Genomic DNA, 27,032 nt, shown 5'->3' on the forward strand with positions numbered 1-27,032 from the left:
TGCTCTTATTGGTTGTAAGTCTATCCAATTGAGCGTAGAGGCATTTGTTTTACGAGTTCGGTTGAAACACGCTCCGTACTCAAAGCCCAACGGAGAGTTTTCAGACTCATATTCTGACTAGAATTATGAGTACGACAACGTCAGGCTAACTAGGTTCTATTTTAATAAAGAAAAATACTTTATAGACCAAAAAATATTCTATTGACTGTTATAGTACACTGTAGTGTTAAACCTAGAAAGACAAACCTCACAAAGTGTGTGTGTGAGAGAGAGAGAGATAATTCAGAGAGAGAGAGAGATAATTCAGAGAGAGAGAGAGAGAGAGAGAGAGAGAGAGAGTTTCAGATAAAGAGAGTCGGATATTTCAATACATAGTTGTTGTAATGACAAACACACAAAAATTGGACGGTTTCGCGTGTAAAAAGTTACGAAACTTGTTCGTCCCGTGGGGACTCTGATACTGCACAAGCTGCGTTTGCGCCCGCAGGATGTACTTGATGTGTTTGTTGTCTGCAGAGTAGGGGATGCCTCTGCCTGTACAGGTCTTTAACTTTCAGGTAAACTTGCATTTTCGTATCGGGTTTCTCCTATTTGCTCAGATATAAAGTACGTCTGACAGGGAATATCAGACGGCTGGTCATCTTTTCATAGAAGGATTCAGTTTGCTCCTCAAATCACATTTATTGACTCATCGTTAGCTGTCAAGCTATGTCGAGCTAGCTAGTTGAAGCTAGTAATACTGTAACATGGCAAAATCCTGTGCCGAGCGTGCCCTGGGCAGTTGGCCACCAGACACACATAGCGTTAGCTGAAATTTAATATGCTGTGTGAAACTGAGTTGTTTTCTACTGTAACACGTCGCTGTGAGTTTCAAATTAAAGTGTTATTGTTGTCAGTTATCTTGTTAATTTTCAAAGCAGTTAGCTAGCTAGCTCTGTTAACTCCTTGCAAGTCAAAATGCCCAGTTAGTGTTACTGTGAAACTAGCTACAGTACGTGAGCAGATTTAAGCTGCCAAGGCAAACCAAACCATCAGGTTGTCTGACAACATTGAAACAAGTTCTCTAGCTTGATAATGTCAAAGAAAGTCGAGCCAACATCCATTTACAGAATATCAATCATGTTTATTCAAAGTTATAGCAACGTTCGTTTTCTAGAACCGTGCAGATGACATTGGCTATGAAGCAAGCTTGCCCCCCGTTAATGTTAGGTAGATTGACCATCTCAAATAAATCAGGGAGTCTTTGTTTGGTTTGGCACCTGCCTATACAGCCAGCCATTACACAGCCAACTATGTATATACATTGAATATATATATATAGATATTGAAATAGTCTCAAAGGGCATCATCACTATCTCAATGTTTCTCTGAGCCAGGGGGGGGGGGGGGTGAGTACTTGACTGTCTCCCTCACCCTCTTCAGGAGAGTGCAGTGTCAGGTCTGGGGGTGGCTGCAGGGGTGGAGCAGGATGAGACAGAGGACAGCGAGCTGGGCAGGGCACGCGACCAGGCCCGGGCTTCTCCCTGGACCGGCCTGCTCCTCCCCGCTTCCCCGCACAGCAGCAGGTCAGAGATGCGCCTACCCGTCATGGCGGGGGACTCGGCCTTGAGAAGTAGCCTCTCTGCATGCTCCCTTCTCCCAAAGGTAACCGCGGCAGATGGCTGAGCGGTTAAGGAATTGGGCTAGTAATCAGAAGGTCGCTGGTTCGATTCCCTGCTGTGCCAAAATGAAGTTGTGTCCTTGGGCAAGGCACTTCACCCTACTTGCCTCGGGGGGAATGTCCCTGTACTTACTGTAAGTCGCTCTGGATAAGAGTGTCTGCTAAATGACTAAATGTAGCAGCTGTCGCTGGGCAGATTAGCTCGACCGATGATCTGGAACGAACAGGGGCTGGCTGGCTGATGCGATCTTTCGCACACGCCCAAATAGATATAGCCTAAGGCCATCGACGGCGCACTCGTAACATTCTCGGGGTCATGTTCACGATTCAAAGACGAGGTCTGTTCGCCGGTCTGAAATGGTTTCCATGCAGATGTTGATCCGGTTGGACAAACTCTGTTTTTGAGCTGGACTCCTCTCTCCCAGGGGTCTGTGGAGCCCATGCAGATTGATGCCGAGCCTCGGGAAGACCAGCAGAACGACCCGGACAGCAGCTATGTGGTGGAGAACCCCACGCTGGTACGTCACCTCAGACCTCAGAACCCGGACAGAGAACCAACAAAGCCGTGTGTGTGGTAGCTGTCTGTCGGCTGTCAGCCCTTGGTTACATGCCGCACTCACTGTACGCCCACTACACCTGATGAGTGGAATGGAAATGTGTCCATTTTGAATAAGACTTGGATTATTACCTGTTTACGGCATCTTCTACTCTGCCGGCACATACACACATTTCGTACATGCGGGGGGTGAGAGTGCAGTTTGTACTACCTAATATAATTCCTTCCTTCCCCCCCCCCCAAGCGAAACCATCAACTTCTTGTGTCAGTATTGACCTCTGTCTCCTTTTAATCATCCATTTCCGTCTTTCTCTCTGTGTTTCTCAACCTATTTCTCTCTCTCTCTCTCTCTCTCTCTCTCTCTCTCTCTCTCTCTGTGGGTCTGTCTCTCTCCCTCTCTCTCTGTGAGTGTCTCTCTCTGTGTCTCTCTCCTCTGTCTCTCCTCCCTCCCTCTGTCTCTGTCCAGGACCTGGAGCAGTGTGCGTCCAGCTACAGCGGCCTGATGAGGATCGAGCGGCTGCAGTTTGTCGCAGAGCACTGTCCCCGGCTGAGGGCTGAGGCCCTGAAGATGGCGCTGGCCGCCATCCAGGGGACCTTCAATGTGGACGTGTACGAGGAGATCCACCACAAGCTCTCTGACGCCTCACGGTGAGATAGGGAGAGAGAGAGGAGGGGGGGAGAGAGGAGGGGGGAGAGAGGAGGGCGGGGGAGAGAGAGAGAGAGGAGGGGGGGAAAGAGAGAGAGAGAGAGAGGAGGGGGGGAGAGAGAGGGACAGAGAGAGAGAGAGGAGGGGGGAGAGAGAGAGAGAGGAGAGAGAGAGAGGGAGAGAGAGAGAGAAGAGGGGGGAGAGAGAGAGAGGAGGGGGGAGAGAGAGAGAGAGGAAGGGGGGAGAGAGAGAGATTCAAGTAGTAGCTTACATGCAAGTAGCAGGAATCTGCATGTGTGACAGTATAACATTATATTTAGGCACGGGTAATTGAAAATGGTGTGTGTATGTGCTGCCCTGTGTGCTAACATCGCTCCCCCCGCCCCTCTCCCCCCTCCCAGGGAGGTCCAGGGGGTCCCAGAAGCGGTGCCTGAGGGGGGGGTGGAGCCGCCTTCCCTAGATTCGGCCTGGGCCGAGTCCACCAGGAAGAAGGCTCTGCTTAAACTGGAGAAACTGGACACGGACCTGAAGAACTACAAGGACAACTCCATCAAAGAGAGCATTAGGTACACACGCGCACGCAGGCAGTGTTTTCCAAGCGTATCGTTAGAGAACGTGGTGCCCCTTTTTCAGTGTGAGCTGTGGGGGAGAGTCTTATTCAGGGTGAGCAACAGGAAGAGACACCGGGTCGTGAACCCAAGCCGAGTCCTGCTCAGGAACCCTTCTTCCCATTCCCCCCTCCCTCCCGTTCCCCTCAGGAGAGGTCACAATGACCTGGGGGACCACTACCTGGACTGCGGTGACCTCAGCAACGCCCTCAAGTGCTACTCCCGCGCCCGCGACTACTGCACCAGCGCCAAGCACGTCGTCAACATGTGTCTAAACGTCGTCAAGGTAGCTGCTTTGCCCCCATGACACCTCGTGCGACCCACAATCTGATGCCTCTTCCTTTTATTTATTCCCCCCCCCCCCCCCCTCCCTTGCAGGTGAGCGTGTACCTCCAGAACTGGTCGCACGTACTTAGCTACGTCAGCAAGGCTGAATCCGCCCCAGAGATAGCAGAGGTGAGCACAGACGAGCTGGAGAAGGACTGACACTAATGTAGTAGGTGGTGAATTCTAAAATCACGAATTACCGTCTTTTTTTTCCTGTCTCTCTTTCCAATTTCAGCAAAGAGGAGAGCGAGATAGTCAAAACCAAGCAGTCCTTACCAAACTCAAATGTGCTGCAGGTGAGACAAGAGTTTAATATAGGTAGACCACATATTTAAGTTAAGATTCCTATATGTTGAATGTATACACCTTCTTGCCAAAGTAAATTCCTTGTCTGTGCAAACTTTCATGGCGATTGAAACCTATTCGGATTCTAAAGAGCATTTCTGTCTACTTGAAAAGGAACCCGTTATCTGACAGCCTCGCAGATTGGGTGGGGATACATTTAGTCATTTAGCAGACGCTCTTATCCAGAGCGACTTACAGTAAGTACAGGGACATTCCCCCCGAGGCAAGTAGGGTGAAGTGTCTTGCCCAAGGACACAATGTAATTTGGCATGGCGGGGAATCGATCCGGCAACCTTTTGATTACTAGCCCGATTCCCTAACCGTTCAGCCACCTGACTCCCGGATACAGGCCTTGTTCTCTCCCATACACACAGCTAGCACTGACGCCCAGAACCCTTGCTCATGCCAAGAGGCCGGTAGGAGCCTGTAGGCTAGTTCACGAGTGGCCCGAACGCTAGCATCAGTAGCTGTATGTTCCAGGAGTTTCTGTGTCTGTGTCTGTCTCCAGGCCTGGCTGAGATGGCCTCTTGGAAGTACAAATCTGCCGCCAAGTACTTCCTCCTCGCGTCATTCGACCACTGCGACTTCCCAGAGGTGAGGCGGCCGCCGCTGTTTGTCCTGACAGGGAAACACGACCGGCCCCGACACCTTGGGAATGTCGGTTTGGAAATCGAGTCGGTTTGAACGTCGACGCGAGCTCGACGCGACCGCGTAAAGACACAGGGCCCGAAACTCAGGCCTAGTGCTAATGTAGCCTTGTGGACTATGCTGTGGAAACACTGATTGTATGTGTGTGTGTGTGTGGGGGGGGGCGGGTCCCTCCAGCTCCTGTCCCCCAGTAACGTAGCTGTGTACGGGGGCATGTGTGCTCTGGCCACCCTCGACAGACAGGAGCTCCAGAGAAACGTCATCTCCAGCAGGTAGGTGTGGCACACAAACGAGCTATGCGCCTGTCGAACATGCCACGTATGTCCCTCCTTCCCGTGACCACGGCTCTACTCTACGACACTGACTTCTCTCCCCCCCCCCCCCCCACATTTCCGTCCCCCGTTTAGTTCATTTAAGTTCTTTTTAGAGTTGGAGCCTCAGGTCCGCGACGTCGTCTTCAAGTTCTACGAGTCCAAGTACGCGTCGTGTCTCAGACTGCTCGACGACATGAAGGTACGGCTTGCCGGCCCTCTCCCGGAACGTTCCGGCGCCGGGTCGTGTCAGCGCTGTGCCCACTGACGCCTGTTCCCCTCTGCGGTCAGGACAACCTTCTGCTGGACATGTACCTGGCCCCCCACGTGACCACTCTGTACACACAGATCCGGAACCGAGCCCTCATACAGGTGAGCCACCATGCTCACACACTCTCCACCCTGTGGTCCGTGTGTGTGTGTCGGTTGCAGGGCTAGAGCATAACGTGTGCGTGTGTGTGTCAGTACTTCAGCCCGTATGCGTCGGCAGACATGACCGAGATGGCCCGGGCGTTCGACACCAGCGTGACAGCTCTGGAGGATGAGCTCACCCAGCTCATCCTGGAGGGAGTCATCAAGGCTCGCATCGACTCCCACAGCAAGGTCAGGCACCCCACCGCCACCACAGGGTTTTTGTTGAGCTCTCGACAGCGCTACCTCCTTTTTAATTGTTGCTTGACCCTCTGACTAGTAGGGGTCGTCACACACACACACAGAACGTGTCTCCAGCAGTCGTGTCTTCAGTTCACCGTTCTTTTAAAGAGGTGATTCAAGAGAAGAAAAAAAAAAACTTCCTTGCGTGTCAGACTCACACCAGCTTCCCGTCTCCCGTGCCGTGTCAGATCCTGTATGCGCGCGACGTGGACCAGAGGGGCGCTACGTTCGACCGGTCCCTCCACATGGGCATGGGGTTCCAGAGGCGAGCCAAAGCCCTGATCCTGCGGGCCGCCGTGCTGCGCGGCCACATCCACGTCAAGGTACCCAGAGAACCCAGGTTCCCCCCCTACGCCACGCCCGCTTCCTGCCTCCGGCCCATACCAAGTGGTGCTGGAACACATAACCGGAAGGGCTTCCTGGTTCCTACTTCATGTTGACGTGCTTGATTGGAGCCTTTAGGCCCCAGTAGAACTGAACAGAGTTGTTTTCAAATGCGAAATCCACAAAGGGTTTGATAGGATTTTGATGAAGTAGATTAGTGACTGTTTCTATGACCCCCCGCCCCCCCCCTCTCTCTCCCCTCTCTCTCCCTTTTCTCTCTCCCCTCTCTGTTTCTCTCTCTCTCTGTGTCTCTCTTTCTATGTCTCTCTCCCCTCTGCGTCTCTCTCTCTCCCCTCTGTCTCTCTCTCTCCCCTCTCTATGTGTCTCTCTCTCCCTTTTGTCTCTCTCTCTCGTATGTGCTGTCCTCCAGTCACCCCCAAGAGAAGGCAGCCAGGCGGAGCTCACGCCTGCCAACAGCCAAACGTGGATGAGCACCAACATGTGAGGACGAGAACCCCCCCGTCCCCCTACCCTCCTCTCTGGTGCCCCCTGGGAGGTACCATTACAGCCGGGGATGGGGGGGGGGGAGGCTAAAAACAACAACCTTCACAGACCTCCCCCCCTTCTTCAGAGGATGGTACGATTCCCTGCTGAGAAGGAATATCAAAATCATACAGACTTTTTAATTTAACGTTTAATTGTTTATGTATCGGGAGATGGATTGAAAGAAAAAAAAAATATTGTTCTTGTTTTGGAAATATGAACGTTGAAAGGAGGAGGAATGGAGTTGTGGCACTTGGAAAGCTGGTGTTTGTTGTCTGTAAGAGATGCCATTTCTCTGTGCCCGACAGATCTTTGATTATAAATCGACAAACACCTCACCTCAGAACAAGCTTTTAAAATCAATCGAAAAACAAAAACATGCCTCGCTTCTCCATCTTTGGCCTTTTGTAGGCTCGAGGGCATCCAACATGTGTGCACTGAACACATGCACTAGAAAATATTCAAATCTTCAATCAAAGGACTCACCAGGACAAGTGAAAATGCTCATGTGCAAGAAGGAGGACTCAAGAAAATCTTCTGATTTTATTTAAAGGGGTTGCAGGTAGGAAGATAGAAATGTACAGACACACAATGTTCTCATACAATTGAGAATCTTCCAGAATGTGTCTTGCTCTTCCATCTTGTGTTCTTCTACTGAGACGATCCAGTATCATCACACCATCCTGTCAACAGGTTGCTGAGAGTAGGGGAAACAACAGCACTGACACAAGCTGCTTTGTAACCTATCCTGTAACTACTACTGTGTTTATACAGGCAACTAACTCGTATCTGAACAGGATGTTAGTCAGAAGGCACAACCTCAATGCACTGCAAGAAAGTTCCTACCACCATAGAAGGCTCCAAAAAAGAGCACAAAGAAAACACTAAACTCCCTCATTTGTCATGTGAGCTTGAGAAGACAAACGAGCACAGTCCCATTCCGGTTCGTCTAAATATTTTCCCACAGAAAATACAAAGAAGGAAAGATATACAAAGAAGTGAAGATAACATCTTGAAGTTTGATGTCAACACAAAGTTGTTTGAGAAAGTAAGATCTTGACGCTAAAATCTTACGTGACTCAATTTGGTATTTTTTTCATTATTATCTTTATAATCTAAATACTCTAATATTGCCTTGAAATCTGAAATATTATTCAAATCCGTTTTAGTGATTCAAGTTTTAAGTTTAAGTGTTTAAACCAATTAATACGCCAAGATCCACACATCAAGACCATGAGCTCAACTTGATGATGTAAAAGATTCCTTTTCACCCCCACTGTTCTCCATGTTGGGAGAGTCACACCAACACAAACAGCAGACAGTCACCAAATCCAGCATAGATAATTCCAAATAAACCCCTGCTCCAACACACCAGAATCAAATGAATCCCTGCTCCAACACACCAGAATCAAATGAATCCCTGCTCCAACACACCAGAATCAAATGAAGCGGTCTTTACCAAGCTTCTGCACAGCTTGATAGCGACCTTTCATTTGAGTCAGGTGTGTTGGAACAGGGAAACATCTAGAACATGCGGGGCAGGGGGCACGAGGACCAGGATTGAGAAAAGGCTCCTGTTGAGTAACAAAGTGTTCCTGTGTGTGTGTGAGGGACACACAGCCGTTTGACTGTTAGTTTGTTGCGGTGAGTATCTCCTTCAGTCCTCTGGATTGTTCTAGATCTGGAGGGTCTGAGGTGGAGCTGAGTTTCCCGTTCTTCAGTCCTGTTCTCCCCTCCTCTTCTTCCTCTGCCTTCTGTTTCTCTGCCTTTGTTTTAAACCTCAGCCCGTGACCTGTGAAGAAATAGGTTGATGGTTCTCTGGTCAGGAGAGGCCGAAGACATTAGGAGTCTCAGCTCGAGAGAGAGTTTTTGGAAAGCTAAGTGTGGGTGTGTGTGAGTGTCATTTCGTGTGTGAGTGTAAGTACGTGTGTGTGTGAACTTACTAGGGCAGTCTGCCACCTCCTTATAGGCCTTCTTCTTACAGCATGCACGACACAGGTTGAACACACACTTGTTACCCTAGAAAGAAACAGAAAGGGAGGCTAGGTGGCCCAAAAAAACAAAAAAAACACCCCCCCAACACGACACACCCAACCCGATCTCGGTGAACCACTTCGGGCGCGAGATGTTCAGATCCCTACCTTTGGGTTGCCACACTGCTCGCACTTAATATACTTTGCTGCGGAGAAACAAAAACACACGATTGACCAACACGTCTCGATCCGGCATCAACAAGCGTCAAGTCAGCGCCACGACACGTCGGTCGGGGGAAGGCACGAGGGCGGCGCCAAGCTCACGTTTGTGTTCGGCGCAGAAGTTCTTGTGGGGGTTGCGCGCCTTCTTCTTCAGCTTGTTCTTGGAGAGCGCGTCGGCGTCGGCGCCCCCGTCCGAGTCCTCCAGCGCCCTCTTGTGGCACGCCACCTTCACCTCCTCCTTGGCGCCGTCGGCTACCGCCTCCTTGGGCCTAAGGAGCGACAGTGACGGTGAGATCTGGGCTCTTCAGGCCACGGTACTTGGATGGATGCGATGACCTCTCTGTGTCCCGGTGTGAGGTCACTCACGGTGGCCTGACGTACGGCTGGCAGATCCAATGGGGGAAGGGCAGCCCTCCCCGTTGTCCCGCCTCCTCTCCTCTGGCGATCTCCTCCTGCAGGAAGCAAGGAGGCCTGATTAGAGTGCATCATTAGAAAAGGACACAGCATTCCATTCTCTTCCCCCCCACATGAGGGTGAACTAGTAAAGGATTTCTCAATAAATAAATAACAATTCTTATCAAGATATTTTTAGGGCATGTCTGCTTTAACCGGATAGGCAGGGGAGAGAACAAGCGAGAGAGAACAGGCAGGAAAATAGTCTGAGCTGGACTCCTATGGTCTGGCCTAAGTGGTACAACATAGACGGGTGAGCTGACTGGTCTGGAGCACTGTGGTCCAGACACAAGTGCATAACTTGTGTCTGGCAAGATGGATTCTCGCATGATTGTGGTCTCACGAAGTAAGTAAAACAGAACTATGGGATGAGGGAGGGAGGGAGGGAGAACTCTGGAAGGCAGACAGAAGGTGGATGAGGGAGAGAGAGGGAGGGAGAAGGGAGGTGATTGGGTACCTGGCAGCGTTGCTTAAGGTGCCTGCTGACCCCAGACAGGGCCTCCAGGTTCTTCACCTTGGCTAGGTCCTCCCTCAGGTCCTGGTGAATCTGCAGCCTACACACACACACACACAGAAGTTCTGACTTGACAAGACTAGCTCCACAGGAGGTTGTGACCCCCGCGGGTCGTGATGGGAGAACCCCTACGTACGTGTGGTGCCACATCTTGAAGAGGTGAGCTCGGACATAGGACAGGGTGCAGGGGGGGTGGCGCTGGACCACCTCCAGATACTGCTCAGCCATCTCCCATACGGGGGGGCTACGGCCCGCAAACAGAGCCGGGTTATGGAGGTTCCCCTCTGGAGGTGCGCCCAGACACACACACACACACATTAGTCTGTGAGGCCTAACAAGCGACTTACAGTAGGACAGTCGTTAAACGAAAGTGTGTGATGATAGTGTGTGTGTGTTCTCTCACCTGCGCTCATGACCCCCTGCACGCCCGTCTCCGCGATGCAGCGCTCCACGTCACTCAAGTGCTGGATGTTGCCGTTGGCGAACACCGGGATGCTCACTGCGTTCCTACGGCAAACAGGGAACACCAATTAACTCAACTCAGGAGTGTTGCGTTTGGCGTCGGTTTCGACTGCAAAAGTTGTCAGCTCCGTATCTGTCCGTTGCGATTTCTCTTAATTCGCCCCGGTCATCAGAGAGCACTTCTACTGTAGGGAGAACTTGTGACAGACAGACTGGTACTCAGAACTGCCTAGGTATCTGTCTCCCAAGTATTGAATGAATCACTACGTGCTCTTTGCAGGAATCGAACCCTGGTCTCCAGATTACAAGGCCAAGGCCCGTACCAATGTGCTACCCGCTCACACTTTAAAATGCCTGATACAAACGAGCTATCAGACATGTAAATGTTGATGGGGCGACAAAGGAAAGTAAGAAATCCAAGACAGACATATTAACTAATCAGGGGGATTCTATCTGACCTGACAGCTTTGATGTGCTCCCAGCTGGCAATGCCCGTCACGGTTCCTTTCTGGTCTTTGGTCCGACCGTGAACCGTCAGCAACTACAGAAAAATAGTACATCTGATTCCGATTCTGACATCCCGTGTGCGTGAGAGATTCTCCTCGGGCTCTGCCTCCTGTTTTCCTCACCTGACAGCCGGCCTTCTCCAGCATCTGGGCGTACTTCACGGTCCTGTCCACCTCGTTGAACACGCGGATCTTACAGGTGATGGGCACAGACACCTTTTCATTGGCCAGCTTCACTGCAGAAGAACGTCAGTGTTAATCAACAAGGTTTAAAACGGGGGGGGGGCGGGAGTAGGTGGCTGAGCGGTTAAGAAATTGGGCCATTAATCTGAAGGTTGTCGGTTCGATTCCTGGCTGTGCCAAAATGATGTTGTGTCCTTGGGCAAGGCACGACACCCTACTTCCCTCGGGAGAATGTCCCTGTACTTACTGTCAGTCGCTCTGGATAAGAGCATCTGCTAAATCTAAAACCATAGTACTTGGAATCTTCTCTTTCTCCTCCTTTTCATGTTTGCGGTCGACTCACCCATCTTCTCCAGCAGATCCCATTCATCTTGAAGGAAAACTCCGTAGTGGCCTGAGAAACAGAAAGCTTTCTCATCAACTGAAACTCATCAACTGTGAAATATTTTACATTACATTTATTCATTTAGCAATTTTACTGTTGATTATTCTTCTACAGGTACAGTCTTGGGGTTCATGTTGTTTTAATTTGGTCCTTGTATAACTGCATGCTCTAATGGGTCTTCCCTTGGCACTTGTTTAGTTTTTCACAATGTATGCTTCATGTTTCGGCTGCTTGCAATGTTTGGGACTACCTTGTTGTTATGATCAGTGACCTATGCTCTTTTGTAAAGCTCAATCTTGGAAGTTGCTTTGGATAAAAGCGTCTGCTAAATGCATGAATGTAAATGTAAATGTGAAACACAAGTTACATCACAGAGGATTCTGCCTCAGGTACACCCCCTTTGAATCCATCACTGTGCTTTATTTCAGTAAGATGCACCTGTGTCAGTCTGCCCCAATTCAGCACGCTGGCTAATGACGACAATGAGTAGAGGGGCTGATTGCTACTGGCAACATATCAGGATATGGTTCAAATGGAAAGGCCTCACTCACAAACACACAACCGTTCTCTCTCCCTTCCTCCAGTGTACCTCTTTTGGCAATCATCTGAGGACAGCCCAAGTTGAGGTCAATGGCGTCACAGTAGTCCTGGGCCAGCAGAGCTGCCTGCACAAACACCTCCGGGTCGTTGGCACAGAACTGACCCACAACAGACAGAAGAGCTGGGAGTTTAGAACACGCCATGTTTATCTGGATGAAGAATGTGCAGCCATGATGGCCTCCCCCCCCCCCCCACACCATTGCATTGTAGGACAAATCTAGTCTGACCAGCCCCAACCTACCAGCTGTGTGAATGTTCAAGGCACAAAGAAATGAGGCCCGCACCATCTCCTTTGTGGAGGCCTCCTAGCTTGGGATGTGGAATGTGAGTTTGTGCACGCATGCATGTTCTCACCTGGGTGATGAGGGGTCTGTCTTCCGGGCACACCTCATTGTAGAGGTTGTCCTTCCGGTAATTAGCGTCGCGCACAAACACCTGCGCGTGCAGCATGGGCGTGTAGCAAAGCTGGGCGCCATGGCGACGGCTGAGGAGGCGCCAAGCCAGTTCGCTCTGGTCCACCATGGGTGCAACCACGTAACGGGCCCCCTTCAGAGTGGTCCGCCAGAAGTCAAAGCCCTGCAGCTTGGCCATGACAACAGCCTGCTACTCTAAAGGGGGAAAAAAGGAAAGGTCAACCCACCAATCCTAACCGTTGTATGAATCTCAATGCAGATAACACATTCTTGTCGTACAATTACTCTGATAGTTAAGTACCTATGGGGTCAGATGGCTGAGCGGTTAGGGAATCGGGCTTTTAATCGGAAGGTTGTTGGTTCGATTACCGGCCGTGCCAATGACGTTGTGTCCTTGGGCAAGGCACCCTTCTTGCCTCGGGCAGAATATCCCTGTACTTACTGCAAGTCTATCTGGATAAGAGCGTCAGCTAAATGACTAAATGTAACTCGTAAAAAAATTGTAGTTTTTAATGTTAGTGCTTTCCAAGCAAATTGATAGCTACCTGTAAAGCTTTTGCCATGCATTGCTATCATTTAGGCAGCTCGTGATGTATTTGCTTTTTAGCTAGATAGCTAGCAATAGGCCAATTATGTTGGGTTACTTTGTACTAATGATTGTAATATCACATGGAGACACAAACACCCAGACAGATGCAGAGTTGTTTTTCAACAGATATATAAATGGGTAAAAGCTTGTTTACATTTTAACAATCATGGCAATAATCATTAGCTGGACAGATAATGTACACAACTAACGCCAACTACCAAGCTTCCATGACATTTTATGACTAATTGACGTAAGTATTTCGGAATAATATGGTATTGATTTAGATAGTATACGAAAAAATTCTTGAAAATATAAACATTTAAAATGTTTATCTAAATCTAATATTTATTAGTAACTAATATGAGGATGTACCTGCGCTCCAGTAAGACAAAATCCAAGCTTCGTTAGATTTCGGCACGATTTTCAATCGAGTGTTTCGTTTAAATACTTCCGAAGAAAAACACGACAGTTTTTCCAAGATTCCATCCGGTGAAATCCACTATTCGTGAGAATGTCAGTCTCGCGAGGTCTGCTCTCCACATACCATTCGAGTTGAAAGAGAGGAAGGCAATTATATTATTCATGTTAATGATGTTGTTAGAAACCAGAGTTCTGTCAATGCATCTGGAACTTGTCAATACAAATCATTAAGGTTTTCATCTCGTTGTAATTCCATGTAATTGTGCTGCCCTGTTGTCGGCACTGACACTGAAGAATTTAGTACTTCAGAATCTGGGGTTTATCAATGGCAGGAGTACATTTGGCTGGAGATCACTGGCGCTGGCACCCTCGTGGTTACTATGGTAGGGAAAGATGTTTAGTAAATACAGTTATTGCTTATAAACATGTCTGCCTAAATCTAAATGAGTCAAATGAGCTATTAGCTATAATTTATATTTATCCATAATTAATCCAATATATCTTTATAATTGATTTTATTTTTTATTTTTTTTACTAAAAGCGGTTACACAAATCCCTTAAAGGTGACATGACATGCTGTTTTTGGATGCTTTTACATAGGCCTTAGTTGTCCCCTAATACTGTATCTGAAGTCTCTTTCCCGAAATTCAGCCATGGTGCAGAATTATAGCCACTACAAGTAGTCCCACAATCAGCTTTCCTCAGAACGCGCTGTTTCTGTGTCTGTAGCTTTAAATGCTAATGAGGAGGAGAGGGGCGGCAACATGCGCTAATGTTTACAGGATGTATCGCAATGGCTCGTTGCCCCAGTTGCTGTAAAATGCGCCGAATTTAGCCATTCTCATCTCATCTGACCCTGGTTTGCAGAGGTGCACACTCAGTCATTTCAATGTGGAGAAAGGCGGATATCGCGAGCCATAACACCAACAGCAGAACGGTTATCCAAATAACAAAGAAGTGTACAACACTGGCGTTACCGCGTTTGTATTCACACACACACTTGATGCCATTTATCTTTACGTTAGCAACAGTAACTCAGCTGTTAGCTGCAGAGCTAATGTTACAGCCACATTCTAAGGGTAGCAAGATAGGTAACCATATACAGTAAAGCAACAAAATGATATAGCGTTAGTTAACTTCCTTGTCCAAGGTTTGTAGCTTGACCAAGGAGATTTAGTAATGATCCAGAATTTAATTTCAGCAAGGCCAGCTTTGAGTTGGCTCAAGTTGAGGAAATGTTTGGCGCAGACATACAACACTTTGGGAAGTTGTGTCGGCGCATTTCCAGCGAAAATACAATTAAGATACGGGTTGTGCAAAGGCTCGGATGAAGGGGAAAAAAAAAGATGTGTGCTTGCATTTGTATATCCAAGCACCGAGCAACTGTTATGCTTTGTTTGCTTGCTCGCCATGATATCTCTCCAGGAAAAACCGATATCGCACTCGCCCTTGCACTGTGGTAGCTCAGTTTGTCATGGGCGGGCTAGATGATCTGGTCGGGCAAAGCAGAGAGAGGGGAGGTAACCTTCCCCCTATCTACGTCACTAGGGGGAGATTTTCAAACAGCGCAATTGAGCCTTCGTTTTGTCAAAGGCGGAGAAGAACACGCAGGGCTTGGTTTACACTTATCGAACATTCTAGCCACTGGGGGACCGAAGGCAGGCTAGGGGAACTCATATTAATGTTAAATAACCTCATAAAATGAAGTTTTCATGTCATGTCACCTTTAAAATGGTCTAAATTGGATTGAAGGTCAACAGGAAGACTATGGAGACAAAAAATGAAGGAATTTGCATAGGTTACTAACTACTTACTAACCGAGAGTGAGGTCATGCCGGGAAATATCAAACTGAGGCTCGAACGTATCGATAGCGAGGTTGATACGGCAAAGCCGAGGTTTGATAGGCTATTTCCCAGCATGACCGAAAGGTCGAGGTTATAAGTAGTTTATTAGATGGCATTTTTTGCTTCTTTTCATTTTGTAAACGATAAATAAATGGTAGGCTACCTCTAGGCTAATTGTAGCTAGTTCTCAAGTCTTATCACGCTGTGTATCATGTGTTGCCTAGAAACTCATTACTTTTGATAGAAAGCGGACAACATGGTTCTGCTAAAATGGCTTTAATTTCAACACAAAATAACGATACAAGTGATTCAAAGAGTCTAGTATTCATCCTCACTTTAGATGACAAATCTTTTCAGCATTATCTGGATAGTAAAACTCAGCAGCGACTCGTCGATATCGCTCATTTTGAAGATGACGTCAGAGGGCAATAGGGAGCCGTATTGACCGGCGAGGAGGGCAATACGCGGCTGGCATGACTACCCATTAGCCAATCAGAACGCTTGTACCGTCGTTGCCATATAATAAATAAATATAATGCCCTGAGACCATTTACCTGAATGCCGAAAGAGCCCCGATTTGAGGTTCACCAATGAAGAGAAGATTTTAGCCTAGGCTCCCCCTACTGAGCAGGCCCAACTGAGGAACAGGGGCCATTGAAAGTAGCCTAATTTAAGCAATAAGCCCCAAGAAGCCGTGTTTTGCGCTAATTTTAGAACAGGTAAGGGGAGTTGTATATAGGCACTCTTCGCGGAGTGCCGATAACCTTTGTTTTAAAATCAGCGCAAAACACGCACTCGAAGGCCTTATTGCTTTTCTAAAACTGTTACTACAAATGTTTGATATGGTTTATATCAAATATTTGTAGTAACAGTTTTAGAAAAGCAATAAGCCCCGCGAGTCCGTGGTTTACGCTGATTTTCGCGTCGTGCCTAACAACTCCCCTTACCTGTTCTAAAATCAGCGTAAACCACGGCCTCTAGGGGCTTATTGCTTAATTAGATCACTCATGCAGAATGGAATGAAAACACTGTTACCCTTGGCGACCAAGTAATGTAAGATGTTTAACCAGGATTGCCAATCAATCTCTTTAGCATCTCTATAGACTAAACTTGATGCTGTATGTGAACTGTGTGTGGGTTCTGGGACTAGGAGGGGAGGGGGCGTGGGCACGTTCACACATAAATAACCCAGACATTCACACTTTGTATCTTTGTCTAGTTAATTTATCTCCATTGTCACACCACAAAGTATATATCCTGAGGCCTTCACTGAGGGGGAAAAGGAAACATTTAACCCAATTGGATCAAACTAAGTGCAACTCTCTTTGCCCAGGCAAGCAGAATGGATGACTGTCACACCATGTAACACTGGGTAACCAGCAGCACTCTAATGCTGGCACCATGTACAGTTGATCATAAACCATTATTATTTAGCATGGCACAGTTCTGTTGAACGATTCAGCTTATTGATGTTGTTCAGCCGGAGCCAAAGTCAGAATCATGTGAAACAATCATACTGTACACTATTTGACAAGCTTATCAATAAATACATCACTTTGTTTACATTTAGTCATTTAGCAGACGCTCTTATCCAGAGCGACTTACAGTAAGTACAGGGACATTCCCTCACCGCTCAGCCATCTGACTCTCTGTTTGTTTTTTTAATAAAATGTTTTCCTCAGGGTAAATAATCTTGTTTCCAAAAGTATGTGCAAAAATATCTTCGAATTATATCAAATACAATGGAAGTCAGAGTATGTAAACATGGGAGAGGGGGGTGGGGTTAGAAAGACAGAGAAAGAGATACCAGAGCTATCTAACACCCATTTAACTGGCATATTTACATTTCTGTAGACACACTACAGCATACAATAAAATAAGATAAACTGCCAGTGTCTTTCATGATGGTAAAGAGACTATAAGCATCTATAAGCGTCTCATTGGTGTAGAATTCTCAGTGACATAACAAGAAGTGACAGCCATTCCAAGTTGTATCCCAGAAGTCTAATTCTGTCTCTACAGCCTAAAGCATTCCCCGTCCTCAGAAACAAATAACAATAAACACATGAGAATTGGATTCTGGAGGACTTGCTGTGTCATGGTGAGACAAGTCAATATAAAAGCCCACCCTCGGTCCTAGATGGTGGTTTATTGCTAATAGAACTGCAGCTCATTTTGAAACACAGCTATTAAAATGTCCAAGTTGCCTTTGATGGCTCATAGGTTGGCTGTATCTTGTGATTTTCATTGTAATTAACAATCATTTAAATTGGCAAGTCTATAATGTGTGAAAACTATTTTTTTAAAGGCATCTCAGTAATAGAATGGAGCGTCATAAAGGGTCAGAGGAAGTGACACACGATCAGTCCACCATTTACTTACTCAGTATATTTGAATAAGGTGCTTTATTGACAGAGCTCTCTCTCTTCACAATACTTCTTTATTAGCAATGGTAATGGACACACACATTTACACACATACATACACTCACTCTCTCTCACACACAGGCGCACACACAAACCCACACACTCCCCACCCAACAAAATAACACAGGCTCCTTCCCCTACAAACCTGTAACATGACTGTGGTAACTATGTTTGGGAATATACAGGAGAAAAAACACCCTCAGAGAGTCAAAGAGTAAACGGTGTGTTGCGGTTGGCTCAGGTCCGGTACTGTATGTTCACAATCGCTTGTGAAATAGGAGTGCTGACTCACCTGTCCATTGTCTAATGTTTCTCATCTCCCCTTTGTCCGTGACACGGTGTTGCATCATGTAAAGGCTTGTACAAGACTGAACGTGGATTCACCCGAGGACTGTTACAAAACGTGCACAAAAAGACATGTAAACACACTCGCAAGCTGATATTTCATAGATTGAACAGAGTCTATAACCCCACCACAGTAGCCCCTGTGGCTCCCTCATGTAGCTATTATTACAGCCACCCACATGTGGCTGGGCAGCGGAGAGATATGCTGCTGAACACTGTGTTAATCCTACTTACCTCGTAAATTTACCTCTGGGGATATTGACTTTTATTGACCTTTAGTCTGGCCTTTCCATTATGGATCCTCCAAGGATGTTAAAAATAGTCTGTTTCTACAGAGACACTTCACATCAGACCCACAAGATGCAGACAACAAGAGTTTTAAACGGTTAAGAATATAAATTAAGTCTCCCATCATGCCCCTCACACAAACACATCTGTACTGTATGCCCATTAGTCCAGCGTAGATCAATTAATAAATGTCTGGATGATCGTTCCCCGGGGGGCTACTTGTGTGGCGTTGTTGTCTGTACTTTAAGATGAACCGTTATTCACCCAATCCTCAAAACATGGTGTGTTCTTTATTGTTAACAGAGATCTGGGTTCTGAGTCAATGTTGATATCAAAACCTACGAAGGACGCTGACCAGTATGCTCTGTTGTGACGCAAATAGTGGCGTTACATCTATAAGGGGCTTAAGAATCAAATTAAGTGTGTGTGTGTCTGTGTGTGCGTGTGTGTGTTTGTGTGCTAGCTCGCTGTCTCCGCATCGTCACAGCGTCTAAGTGAAGGTCCATGATTAATCTGAATAGTGCCTGATGAAATAAACTGCAGGAAATAGCAACGTAGCACGTGAAGTCGTTTACAGTCATGATTGAGTCATCAGAAAAGCGGAAACAATCGAACGTGCAGGCTTTATGACCCAGCGGGAGCTTTGCGCGTCGGTTCCTTTTCACATTTACGTCTGTGGTCTCATACGTGCAGGAATAAACGTGATTATATGGTACTAAGGCTGGGGTTGAGGGAGGGACAGCGATACAGCGACGCTGACCGAGCATCACTCAAGTAGGTACCACTTGTGATCCTAATTATGGAATACGTTTACGAAGGGAGCAGGAACGAAGTTATAGTGATGATAATAGCAGGTATACCAATGACAAGCCTTGTCCTTTATTAAGTGTAGAAAGGTTAAATGTATGGTTGCTGGGGTCAGTTGTATGGGTATCCAAATGGAGCAATTAATGAGTTTCACATTTGTGGAGGATAATACAGAGACCATACGATTTCAACACAATTCGTTTCACGAAAATTGGTCCAAATGCGCTCATTTTTATCTGAACATAATGTAAAATAATTAGTCTTATTACAAGTCTATTATGATATAATAGTTAGTACTTTGAGCCTATATCATTTGGTAAATGTGGTATTGAGAGCGGGCAGTGGGAGATAAGCTTGTCGTGACTGCAGAGGCAGCATGGGGGTCGGTGGAGGACGTACGATGCTACAACATGAGAGACCACGAGAGAAGTGACGTTACTTCTCTCGTTGTCTCTCATGTTGTAGCATCGATCCGCTCTGTGTTTGGTAGATCGAAATAGACTTGTCATTCGTTGACATGTCGTTCAAATTAGACTGATGCTCCACATAAAAAAGCGCTCCGAACTTGCGCGGAATTATGGAGAAATGTGCCTACTATAATTACAAAATTGATATTTCCACATTGAACAAGAATGTCCACCTGTTCACAAGGGCTACAGGGACGCCGCACTGGAATAAAAATATAAGCAAACACTAAAATGTATTTGTCTGTAAGGAGGCCTATAGCCTACCTGTCAAATGCTGCGTAGTTCGAAAACAAACGAGGTGTTCATCCCTCCACCATGCGGTCGTTCTAATTCTTACTGAGTCTGGAAACATTTTGATGTTGTCTTTAACATTTTGGGTTAGTTGAATGTATTACCCTATGTCATCTTCAAACTTAAGCATCCACAACGTATGAGCTTAAGCTTATAACGGTCGCCACATATCTGAGCATAGCTGTGCAGGTTGGCGGGTGAAACGTGCGATGCATACACGACTAGGTTTAGGGAGAGGGCATAGGCCTATATTCTTATTTCAACGAGTTACAAAGTCGTGTCATGTTCGAGCATTTGTTTAAGTCGACGCGCGTTTGCGATGAGCATGTTACTAAGAGACGCTGGATTGCTCTCCGGTTTACGGTCAGCGATTCCGGCCAACAACCACACCACAACAGGTTGCTCACACGCAGCAAATTATGAAATTAAATGAGGCCTCTAAATATAGAATTCGTGGACAGTTACTATCACCTGGAAAGCACTAAAGAGTGTTTAGATAAGGTGAACTTTATTAGGGCAACCTTATGAAGCCCAGCTGTGTTTTAAGGTTTCTGACAGCCTTAAGGATTTTCTGGTGGACTCTGGCATCCACTGTCTGTCCCGGCTTTATCTTGGTGAAGAAGCTACCAATGTCTTCGTCTGTCTTTTCATAATAGCTGTTGATATCTGACGTTGTGTCTTCCATGACATGCCAGCAAACAAATACAATAATTTGGTTAAACTTGAAGGAAGAAATATTCAACAGCTGCTATTGCAAACATTACTCATGTGTAGCTACAGTGAAATGACTTCATCCAATTCTCATTAACCTGGTCATATAACCACAAATTGTCATGTATAATACTGTGGCGGTTGTGATCTCCAATGTCTAACGTTACAGTTTGATATTTTGGCATATTCTTGGCAGTTTGAATGTAAAAGCCAGTGCCTAAAAGCAGGCTGTTTTGTCGTTTTCAATCGAGGTGCCTCTGTCGCCCACAACCTGGCTCACCCTCTCAGGCGAGTCATGTTGCATCTCACAGGCCATATCGTCTCACGTCATAACTCATCAAATTTAAATGAGAGTTCTGACGGCAGTAGTTCTTCCGGGAGCAGACGCACAATTTTCAGTGGGTTATCCTGAAGGTTATCTAAGGGATTACTGGTTCACTTCTTAACACAAGTCCATTGGGGTCTAAGACTTGTGTGAAGGGTCCAGGCTAATGCTGTCCTTGAAGAAACGTTTTTACATTCCACTGTTTCCAGACATGCCACGGATATACATTCAATTGGCAACCAGGTCTGTTTCCATGGTGTGTGTGTATGCTGGCTTCAACCATGCTAAAAAGACCAAGGCCCATGCTGTAAAGGAGAAGAAAAATGTTCTAGAAAGACAGGCCATTTATTTGTCTTTTAACTGTAGCTCCATCATGCTGTTCCCACGGACCAATCATAAAGGACATGGACCAAGCCCAAGCAATGCGCTGTAGCCATACCAACACTCAGATATATATATTAACATATCAACTTTGCATTTTTGTCAACACTTCAAGTTACCCTCAAAGAAAATGTGCAATGTGTAATGACAAGGAAAAGACCTCCGCAAGCTGGTTTGTGGAGGCTCTCAACACAGCCAGCTTCACTGCTTCCAGACTGGGATCATCTGGTGGTGTGTGTGTGTGTGGGGGTGGGGGGGGGTTGTTTGTGTATGTGTGGTTGTGGCACTTTGCAGCTGTGAAACTGTAAATCTCAGGGTTCCAGCTCCCTCCCTCGGGCCACAGATAGATGGTCATAATACGATCGAATATAACAGGATTGTTTGTCATTCTGTTTAATGTAATGGGTTATTATTGCATTGTGTGTGTGTGTGTGCGTGCGGGTGTTTGTATAACTGGGAAGCAGAAACTCACAGTAAATATGCACGTGAACGTAGGGTGGGATTGAGGTTACAAATGTGACAAGAAATGTGAAGTTGCTGTTTTAATCTGCCTGATAAAACATTCTCTTCAAAATAAAGGTTCCAATTAGATCCAAAAATGGGTTCTTCAGCTCGATGCCACAGGAGAACCTTTTATAGTCCCACAAGGACCCATTTTAACTGGGGTTCTTTCATGAACCTTTCATGAAAGGTTTATTTGGTATGAATGAAGGAACCAACTGATGTTCTGCAGCTCAATGCCATGTTCTAAAGGGAAATACTACAGAAAGATTCAATAGTACCTACTATAGGACTAGTACACATCTGAAACAGTCATCTTTAAACTTTATCAGTTGTGTTATAGCATTAAAGCGAGTTTCTGTGCAGATTATGTAGAGCACACTCTTTGTCGTGGATGTGTAGGGTTGGTGGTTGGGTGAGCCCTGCTTGCCTGGTGAACATTCGTTTCTAAGATTCAGACTGGTGTCAGCTCTCGGCCCAGGCCTTAGCTCAGTGAGTTAGTGCAGTCCTACGTTGCTCCTACAGTCAATTCTACACAAGTTGACCAAAACCCTCTAATTTCTTTCTTTCAGAACTAAACCCTAGAGGATCATGGGAGGTGTGGCGGTGGATGAGGGCTCCAGTCGGGTGAAGGCCCCAGATGGGGGGTGGGGCTGGGCGGTCCTGGTGGGCTGTTTCGTCATCACAGGCTTCTCTTACGCTTTCCCGAAGGCGGTCAGCGTGTTCTTCAAAGAGCTCATCAGGGAGTTTGGAGTGGGCTACAGTGACACAGCTTGGATCTCCTCTATTCTGCTGGCCATGCTCTATGGCACAGGTATGCATGCACACACACACAAACAAACACACCTTTCTCATGGTCAACAGAAATGCGTACGACTTACGCTCGTGTGTTTCCTGCTCAGGTCCTCTGTGCAGTGTGCTGGTGAATCGTTACGGGTGTCGGCCTGTTATGATGGTGGGGGGCCTGTTTGCCTCCCTGGGCATGATCCTGGCGTCCTTTGCAACCAGCATCATCCACATTTACTTGTGCACTGGGGTCATCACAGGTGACTGTTGGTCTCTGTTCACTGGGGGGGGGGAACAAGCTGTAATCCAACTCTGATATTTCAGCAGTCATTCACTGTTCCATTCTATTCCATACAGGCCTCGGTCTGGCGTTGAACTTCCAGCCCTCCCTGATCATGCTGAACCGCTACTTCAGCGAGAAGCGTCCGCTGGCTAACGGGCTGTCGGCGGCGGGCAGCCCCGTGGCGCTCTGCTGCCTCTCCCCCCTGGGCCAGGTGCTGCAGTTCCAGTACGGCTGGAGGGGGGGCTTCCTCATCCTGGGGGGGCTGCTGCTCAACTGCTGCGTCTGCGGGGCCCTCATGAGGCCCCTGGTGGCCCCCAAGGGCCCCGCGATCGCGGACGAGGAGAAGAAGGAGAAAGCAGACGGCGAGGAGGACAGGGAGGAGGCGGGGAAGGGCAAGTCGAAGGCCAAGGCCAAGCTGCTGGATTTCTCCGTGTTCAAGGACTGCGGGTTCCTCATCTACACCATCTCGGCCTCCATCATGGTCCTGGGGCTGTTTGTGCCCCCCGTGTTCGTGGTGAGCTACGCCAAGGAGATGGGGAACGAGGATACCAAGTCGGCCCTGCTGCTAAGCATCCTGGGCTTCATCGACATCTTCGCTCGGCCCACGTGCGGCGTGATCGCGGGGCTCAAGTGGGTTCGCCCGCGCTGCGTCTACCTCTTAAGCTTTGCCATGCTCTTCAACGGCACCACGGACCTCATCGGATCCCAGGTGGGGCGCCGGTCCTGGTCTTGCCACATTCGGGGTTACGCGAGCCCCGGCCCAATTCCGCCCACCCGGAATTCTTCCCCCGCGATGCACGGCTAAGAACTGTCCTTTAACTTCTGTGGTTTTGTGCCTCTCTCCATTCAGGCTAAAGACTATGCTTCCCTGGTGGTCTTCTGTGTGTTCTTCGGCATCTCTTACGGGATGGTGGGGGCTCTCCAGTTTGAGGTTCTCATGGCGATCGTCGGCACGGAGAAGTTCTCCAGTGCCATCGGATTAGTTCTTCTGATGGAAGCCATGGCTGTGCTCGTCGGTCCTCCTGGAGCCGGTGAGTGCGGAGAAACGCGACAAACGTTGCCGTCGCTGGTACGGCGACACTTCAAACTCTCTCTGCCTCACATCCCCTTTAACCACCCTCCCTCCCACCCCCCCCCTCCCTCCGTTCTTCTTTCCCCTCGTACCTCTTCTCAGGTCGGCTCCTGGACGCCACCAAGAACTACATGTACGTGTTCTTGCTGGCAGGATCTGAGGTGCTCCTCTCAGCTGTGGTGCTCGCTACGTGTAACTTCCTGTTTATTAAGACAAAGTCGTCAGAGCCAGGGGCAGAACTGGAGAACGGGCCGGTGGCCAGCGAGATGGAGCAACTGAACAAGCCGCCCCTGGATGTAGTGGAGGAGAAGGGCGAAAAGGAGGAGAGAGAGAAAACAGAGGTGAATGAGATCAAAGAGGAGGACACCGAAAACGAGAAGGACAAGGCGGAGATCAGACCAGACAGCATAACGGTAGACTCTGAAGAGGTGGAGAAGTTCCTGAAAGAGCCGGAACATAATGGCAGCGTGCTCTCCAGCCCAGAAACCTGCCTGTGAAGGGAAAGTGAGCTTAGAGACACAAACCTGTAAACCAGTGAAAGGCAGTCGGAAGCTCTGTTTCGAAGTAGTGACCTGCGGAGCCCCTATAGGTCGTCAGAGCTGTCCCCACCCTCCAGTTTTGATTTGCGGTGTCGTATGTTGTGTTTGTTGTTTGTGGGGCTGTGCCATGGCAAGACGCTCCAATGACGCAGACGTGCAAACCTTAGGCAAAATAGATTTTGAGTAATACTCTAACCAGCATTGCCACGTGAAATATGGGCCAAGTGTTGTTGTGGCTGATGTCTCAAATTCCAGCACAGTATTTAACGGATTTGTGGGGATTTGTATTACCTCAGTACAAGACACTCTAAACCAACCAATTTGACTGTTAATCTTGACAGAAGCTGCTAGAATCAACTGTTAGAGGAGAAAGGAAAGGCAGAACGGAGAGTACTAATTTGTGACCAGTGCAGAACTTGCCGATGTTCAAAGTTTAAACAAAGATTTGATTGCGGTTGATATCAAATGGATACTGATATTAAAGTGAATTACACTTCAAACGCATATGGATTTAGAAACCAGCGAACACGGAAGAGATCTTGCCCGGCTGTTACTGTTCCTTCCCTCAAGGCTGAACGGCACAGCCTCACTGTTAGTCCAGCATTCACATTACCTGCTTTAGTGTTTGAGTCACCATCAAATATAGCCTAACTTGTGGCAGGGATGTCACTATTTTAGTCCTTCGACAATTATTGGTGTGCTGTGTGTATGTAAATAAGGTTGGTTGAATTGGTGAGATGAAGGAGGAAGCTAAACCGAGTGGAAGCAAATTAATTGATGCTAGGTTGCGTTAACTAGGGCTAACGCTTTGGTCCTAGATCCTAATACAAGCTTTACATGTAATTATGTCTGTATTGTGAGATTATTGAGAGAGAGAGAGAGAGAGAGAGAGACAGAGAGACAGAGAGAGAGAGAGAGAGAGAGAGAGAGAGAGAGAGAGAGAGAGAGAGAGAGAGAGAAGAGAGATGAAAATCAAGAGACCAATAGACAAAGTGAGAGATGCAGAGACGGGCAACATTCTTTCAAAGAGAAGTTTGTGTTTCGGTCTGGACTTGACAGATGGCAGTTGACATTATTGTCGCTTACAATACATTTCAGAGAACTAGCAGACAAGCGTTTCAGAGACAACTTCACTGCCAGTATCAAATCAAGACAGAGATTATGATTTAATCATAATTTTCTGTAGAGTGTATTACACATTTGTTTTCCATATTCATATATATGTATGGGCATATGGAATAACGTATTGCTCCCAAAATGAGGTGCATTTATTTGCTTAAATTACAATGTTAATACATTATTTTAAAACTTGAATTCAGACAGTGCTGCTACAGTATGCAGGATAGCGTTACTAAGGTGACGTGGGCATTATTTGTTTTTGCATTAAACATCCATGTGACGTCCTAACTCATCAGACAAAGGTTGCAGTGTTAATACATGTTTGTATACAAATGTATTTTGAAAATGCCAATTGTCACTCCCAATCATCCTGTTGGTTCTTTCATTGGCATTTCACTCCACCGAACACACACCTATGGACTCCTACATCTCGTCACTTCTCTGGTGTCGCTGTCTGGTTCAACTGACCAACAATTATAGATTGATGAAGAAATAAAGGTGTTTTCTTTCAACTTGTTTTCACCTCCTAAACAGTACTTTCCGGTCCAGTGGACCCCAAAACACCACCCACAAAGTAATATAAATGCGTACGGTGGATTGCACTCAAGTGCATTCAAAAAGGTTACTTTATATTTCTTAACAGAAGATTAGTCTCAGGTATAATTGTTCTAAATATTGAAAAGGTCCCACTGACCCAAGTACCATACAAGGGTTAATCAAGGGCAGAATCGCTGTCATGGCATACCTTTGTTTGAGTGCGTTGGTGTAAATATGTGTATCTGGGAGAGGGAACTTATAGCCTGCAAACAACGTCAACCCTGGCCACAGAGCAGCATATCCTGTCAACTCTGCCTTTTTGCAGCTTCTTTCTTATCCGAGACCACACATATCAACACCTCCTTCCTGTCAGAGAACACAGACGACGCCAACAAAAAAAAACGTCACTGTAAAACAGAAGCAGTTACTGGTACGATGTGATGAAGTCATTTCTAAACTTGTCATCTTCCTGTTTCTAAACATAAGGTCAAGCGCCTTCACTTTCAGGTGACCCATGGTTAGTAACAGCCTACCTGGTGTGTGCAAATCCATGCATGTAGGGATTGATGTCAAGGAAGGGAAGTTTTGAAACGGATTGCTGAGCTGGTCTCCTTTCCAACTCTCCTTCAGCGATGCTGATCTGAAACTCCACATGGATGCCTGCGATGAGTGAAGGATTGTCCTTAATCACTCCTCTCTGTCTCTCTGCAGTGACCAGAGAGACAGCGATACCAGACACTTGTCAATCATTCGGAATTCTCTTTTAGTAAGGTCTGTGAGATAGACTATCCATTGATATTGCATGTACTGTATATGTAGGAGTTAGATGGCTGAGCGGTTAGGGAATCGGGCTAACAATCAGATGGTTGCCGGTTCAATTTCCGGCCGTGCAAAATGAAGTTGTGTCCTTGGGCAAGGCACTTCACCTTACTTGCCTCGGGGGGAATGTCCCTGTACCCACTGTAAG

General features: G+C 47.1%; 3 protein-coding genes and 1 non-coding gene across 7 annotated transcripts; 2 read left to right on the forward strand and 2 right to left on the reverse strand.

Moving 5' to 3' along the window:
- The first annotated feature begins 316 nt into the window (after positions 1–316).
- On the forward strand, positions 317–6,999 carry LOC146253923 (COP9 signalosome complex subunit 1-like). 3 transcript variants are annotated; one of them, XM_084677759.1, is made up of 15 exons: positions 317–557; positions 1,423–1,644; positions 2,086–2,178; positions 2,683–2,864; positions 3,264–3,428; positions 3,621–3,756; positions 3,849–3,926; positions 4,033–4,093; positions 4,651–4,736; positions 4,968–5,062; positions 5,198–5,303; positions 5,393–5,473; positions 5,567–5,704; positions 5,944–6,078; positions 6,510–6,999. In XM_084677759.1, exons 1-15 carry the CDS (start codon positions 525–527, stop codon positions 6,582–6,584), a joined length of 1,686 nt encoding a protein of 561 aa, XP_084533885.1. In that variant the 5' UTR covers positions 317–524; the 3' UTR covers positions 6,585–6,999. The 3 variants fall into 3 exon arrangements, with proteins under 3 accessions (XP_084533885.1, XP_084533886.1, XP_084533888.1); XM_084677760.1 differs by having other exon boundaries at positions 3,624–3,756; XM_084677762.1 differs by lacking the exon at positions 1,423–1,644 and having other exon boundaries at positions 319–557.
- A 153-nt stretch (positions 7,000–7,152) lies between these two features.
- Positions 7,153–13,420, reverse strand: dus1l (dihydrouridine synthase 1-like (S. cerevisiae)). 2 transcript variants are annotated; one of them, XM_084677764.1, is made up of 15 exons: positions 13,295–13,370; positions 12,635–12,786; positions 12,275–12,528; positions 11,910–12,018; positions 11,279–11,329; positions 10,876–10,988; positions 10,705–10,787; positions 10,188–10,291; positions 9,921–10,068; positions 9,728–9,824; positions 9,184–9,269; positions 8,920–9,086; positions 8,764–8,801; positions 8,566–8,641; positions 7,153–8,414 (listed from the first exon to the last, which is right to left on the reverse strand). In XM_084677764.1, the coding sequence occupies exons 3-15, from the start codon at positions 12,509–12,511 to the stop codon at positions 8,254–8,256; spliced, it is 1,470 nt and encodes a 489-aa protein (XP_084533890.1). In that variant the 5' UTR covers positions 12,512–12,528; positions 12,635–12,786; positions 13,295–13,370; the 3' UTR covers positions 7,153–8,253. The 2 variants fall into 2 exon arrangements, with proteins under 2 accessions (XP_084533890.1, XP_084533889.1); XM_084677763.1 differs by lacking the exon at positions 12,635–12,786 and having other exon boundaries at positions 13,295–13,420.
- Positions 10,363–10,493, reverse strand: LOC146253925 (small Cajal body-specific RNA 8). Its single transcript, XR_014731963.1, has one exon.
- An 8,458-nt stretch (positions 13,421–21,878) lies between the features above and the next one.
- On the forward strand, positions 21,879–26,040 carry LOC146253926 (monocarboxylate transporter 4-like). The gene is made up of 5 exons (XM_084676625.1): positions 21,879–22,543; positions 22,632–22,775; positions 22,873–23,507; positions 23,649–23,829; positions 23,973–26,040. The coding sequence occupies exons 1-5, from the start codon at positions 22,321–22,323 to the stop codon at positions 24,365–24,367; spliced, it is 1,578 nt and encodes a 525-aa protein (XP_084532751.1). The 5' UTR covers positions 21,879–22,320; the 3' UTR covers positions 24,368–26,040.
- Positions 26,041–27,032: the final 992 nt, after the last annotated feature.

This window comes from Hypomesus nipponensis, chromosome 17 (assembly GCF_054491055.1).
Source record: "Hypomesus nipponensis isolate SF chromosome 17, ASM5449105v1, whole genome shotgun sequence".
NCBI lineage: Eukaryota > Metazoa > Chordata > Actinopteri > Osmeriformes > Osmeridae > Hypomesus > Hypomesus nipponensis.